The sequence below is a fragment of the Mustela nigripes genome, chromosome 2, assembly GCF_022355385.1.
Source record: "Mustela nigripes isolate SB6536 chromosome 2, MUSNIG.SB6536, whole genome shotgun sequence".
Classification (NCBI taxonomy): Eukaryota; Metazoa; Chordata; class Mammalia; order Carnivora; family Mustelidae; genus Mustela; species Mustela nigripes.
The window spans coordinates 16,197,963-16,202,076 of NC_081558.1; the positions used below are offsets into that span (position 1 = coordinate 16,197,963).

The 4,114-nt window shown below is 46.1% G+C and overlaps 1 protein-coding gene across 1 annotated transcript; it reads right to left on the reverse strand.

Moving 5' to 3' along the window:
• Positions 1–492: 492 nt before the first annotated feature.
• On the reverse strand, positions 493–1,691 carry XCR1 (X-C motif chemokine receptor 1). Its single transcript, XM_059387808.1, has one exon. The coding sequence runs from the start codon at positions 1,682–1,684 to the stop codon at positions 689–691; it is 996 nt and encodes a 331-aa protein (XP_059243791.1). The 5' UTR covers positions 1,685–1,691; the 3' UTR covers positions 493–688.
• Positions 1,692–4,114: the final 2,423 nt, after the last annotated feature.

Sequence of the window (4,114 nt, forward strand, 5' to 3'; positions counted from 1 at the left end):
TCCTTATCTTTATGTCCTGCAAACAAATGCTTCATGCAGAAGGTGGCACTTACTGCATTCATTCTTTCCACAAAAGATTATTTATGGGCTGAATATCCAGGTGCTAGTTCATGTGACATACACTAGAGCTATGACATGGAATGTATCTCCTGTCTAGTTGGGTCTTCAGGATCCAGATTGCATTCTGACTTGCTTATTTGAGGATATGCTTATCTTGGCCGAGTGAAACAGTCTCACCCAGCAGTCACAGAGGAGTGCAGAGCCAACCCCTCCAAAGTCAGCTGGCACAACCCTCCAGGTGAGCAGGGGACAGACCATCTACCATCAGTCTGCATCTATACAATTAGCACACACATGGAGCCTCAGACCCTCAAAAAGCCTTGGAGGGATTCCTTTCTGGGAATCCTTCCAAGTTTCAGAGCCTTCTGGACTAAGCAATGTCTGAAGGAATGAATTAATGAAGGAATGAATGATGAACTCAGAATCCAAGAAATGTTTTTCTGGATGGAAATATACAGTTTCCAGTTTCTGCCACTATCTGCAGAAGAGGAGACATGAAGGACCTACTTGTGGAAGGTGGCCATGGCATTCCCCAGCATGCCCTCCATGATGCCCTTTCCTGCCCTGCTTCTCCCTGCTCCCACTCCAGCAGCTCTGTCTACCTCCATTGGCACCACTGAACTCCCTTTCAATAGAAGGAGGCACCCTCGTAATTGAAGGAGCCTGCTGTGTGATGAGGAATGCTGGCTGCCTGCTGCCCGCAGATCCGGAAGTGCCGGAGCAGACTTTTGAGATGTCTGCGGAACTTGACCCCGACAAAAACGTAGAGCACTGGGTTGAAGCAGCAGTGGGAGAAGGCAAGGTTGCGGCAGATGAGCATGGCATAATCCATCTGTTGGCTGAACTCGCAGCTCTGGATGACCCCAAGTTTCAGCAGTGTCTCCAGAAACAGGAGCAGGTTGTAGGGAGCCCAGCTAAGGAAGTAGGCTGCCACGATGGTGAATATAAGCCTGACTGTCCGAGGGCGCCGTTTGGACCGAGAGCGGAACAGGGTCTTGAGAATCTCCACGTAGCAGAACAGGATAATCCCGATGGAGAGCAGGAAGAAGACATTATGCTGGTAGACCGAGGTTAGGAACCCCTTCCTTTCTGAGTACTGACACTGTGAAGAAAGCACTGTGTGGAAGATAGCATCAGGGATGGAGGACAGGATGCTGGTTGCCCACACAGCTATGGTCACCAGCACACGGCACTGGAGGGTGTGGACACGCAGGGATGAGAGGGGCCTCACCACCGACAGGTAGCGGTGGATAGTCATGATGGTCAGGAAGAAGATGCTGCTGTAGAGGCTGATGGAGAAGATCATGCTGAGGAGCTTGCAGAGGAAGTCCCCCAGAAGCCAGCCCCAGTGGTACGCCGTGATCCACACTGGCAACAAGCAGGAGAACGCCAGATCTGAGAGGCACAGGTTGAAGATGAAGACATTGGTGAGGGATTCCAGGCTCTCATACTTCACTAGGACCCACAACACCAGGCTGTTGCCCACCAGGCTGAGGAGGAACACCAGGAGGTACAGGATGGTGGTGCTGATGGTGGCAAAGGTAAAGGTCTTGTTCTCACACAGTAAGCTCTGAGGATCATATTCAAAAGGGGTGATGGACTCTGGGGTGCCTGAGGGCTCCATCTAGACAAAGAAAGCATCTGAAATGACAGAGATGCAGAGTTTCAGACCACATGGTTAGGCTAGGATCCATAGGACCCATATTACATAAGAAGTGTGTGGTCCATGGTCCAGCTACCTATGGTCACTTAACTGTAAGGTGACTAGGAACTTTGCCAGAACACGTAAGTCACTAAGAATTCTGTTTAGTTTGGCAGGCTTTTTTTTTCTTAGCAAGGCTCTCCTGATGAAGGAAGTGGTGCATTCATTTGCATTCTGTCATACACCCCATTTCTCCTTGGAGACTGGCATTTGAGTAGCACTAAGCTAGACCCTTCTTCCCGTAGGTGTATGAGGAAGAGCAATGGAATTGGAGTCAAAGAACTGAGGTCAAATTTGAGCCCCATTACTGTATTTCTGGGAAAGCTATCTAACCTTTCTGAACCTCAGGTTGTCATCTATAAAATAGAGCTAATGGCCCCCCCCAATTGTTCCTTCATTTATTTAGCAAATATCTAGTAGCATTTACTCTGCCTCCTTCCCTTTGTCTCTCCCTCTGTCCCTTCCTTCTTTACTTCCTCTGCTGCCTCCTTTCCTTTCTTCCATAAAGTAAAGAAATTCTGATATCAGGATTGTTCAGGAAACTTGCTGTCTCTTGAAACAGGTCTAAAAAGAAAGGAGGAAACATCTCTCATGTAAACTCAGGTGTGAAATAACCTCAAGATTACGACGAACACTGAGATTCTGGGAGACCAAATCGTCACCAACACAGATGTCCCTTGAAAGGGAAGTATATGCAGAGTGACCTCCAAAGGCCAAAGGAGCCATGAGGCCAAAGAAAAAAGGCCAGTAAAGTCCAGCTTGCCAAGAAATGGCTTATTAAAGGGGCTTATGGACAGAGGTGTGTCTTGGGTTGCTGCAAGATGAGTGTATCTCTGCACTCTGAGACCTCCTGTTACACCTGATTTTGCAGCCCTAGAGGCTGGGGAGTGCATAATGGGTGATGACTAGGAGGAAATGTTTGAGGATATTTGTCTGTCATTGTTGTATCTCCAGAATAGATCAAGACCTTTATGTTCCAAGCATATACTTAAGGTTAATTTATTATGCAAGTGGTTAGACGAAAGGAAAGAATGGTGATTGTGGTGGTATGTGGGGGGACTGTGCTCAAGAGGGCTCCAGGTCACAGAGTGGTCATCATGGCAGATTTGTCCAAGATGGCATCAGGCTGGTTCACACACTTGCTAACACAGAAGATTAACTCTCTGAGCAGAAGGCTGCCTCACACGGGAGTTTGGTTTACAGAACATCCTATAGAGACAAACAAATGGCAATAAGCTAAGTGCCCTGTCGGAGGGGAGTAGCTAAGAGAACTGTATTGAGTCACACTGATTCAATCCTCTGAGTTAGTGAGGTTTGGGAAACTGTGAAACTTGAAGGCCAGGAAGAGGAGAGGGAGTGACTTAAGAGCCAGACACTGTACTAGCACAGGCTATTCCCCTGCTCCTTCCATCCTGCGACTGTCTGTAAGGCACAGCCACCCCTACCTTATAGAAGAGGAACCCAAGGCTCAGACTGGTGAAGTGCCCTTTTCAACAGTATAAAGCCAGTAAGCAGGAAGGAGAGCCCAGCCGGGAGCCAAACCTAAGCTCTCCTGTCTTGTACTTGGAGGAGGAGAAAGGGAAAAGCAGCCCAAGTTTCTCACTTACCTAGTTTGGGATGGGAGGAATAAAAGGGGGCGTCTCAGACATGTCCTATTTTAGGTAGTAAGTCAATTCATGTCTCCAAACACCAAAGTGAAGATGGTTGAAAATATTACATATAGTTGGTTTCTTTTGTATTCTTTTGATTCCCAAAGAGGAATACATAAGCTTTTGTATGTTTACTGTCCACTTATGTTTCTTATTTTGAAAGTATTTATGAATTTTGTTCATTTTTTTGCTTGGACTAATAATGTTTTCCTTATGAATTTTTAAAAATTAAAAAAATATATTTAATTAATTTATTTGACAGACAGAGATTACAAGTAGGCAGAGGCAGGCAGAGAGAGAGAGGAGGAAGCAGGCTCCCTGCAGAGCAGAGAGCCTGATATGGGGCTCGATCCCAAGACCTGGGGTCATGACCTGAGCCGAAGGCAGAGACTTTAACCTGCTAAGCCACCCAGGCACCCCTTCCTTATGAATTTTTAAGAGCACTTTTTGGTACTGTCAACCTGTTGTGCTTCTTAGCTTTTAATTCTGTCCATGTCTTTTCTTTTCTTTTTCTTTTTCTTTTTTCTTTTTTTTTTTTTTTTACATTTAGAAAGTGGGAGTCTACATTTTAAAGAGGGGCTCATCTGATTCAATCCAATTGTGTTTGATGACTTCTGACATATGCCAGGCCCTGTGACAGATGCTGGGCTTTTGGGTGGAAACATAACTAATAAATAATCTCTATCTATAAGACGCTTATAGT

Coding starts and splice junctions, on each gene's coding strand:
- XCR1 (XM_059387808.1), bottom strand. CDS start 1,684: ATGGAGCCCTCAGGCACCCCAGAGTCCATCACCCCTTTTGAATATGAT.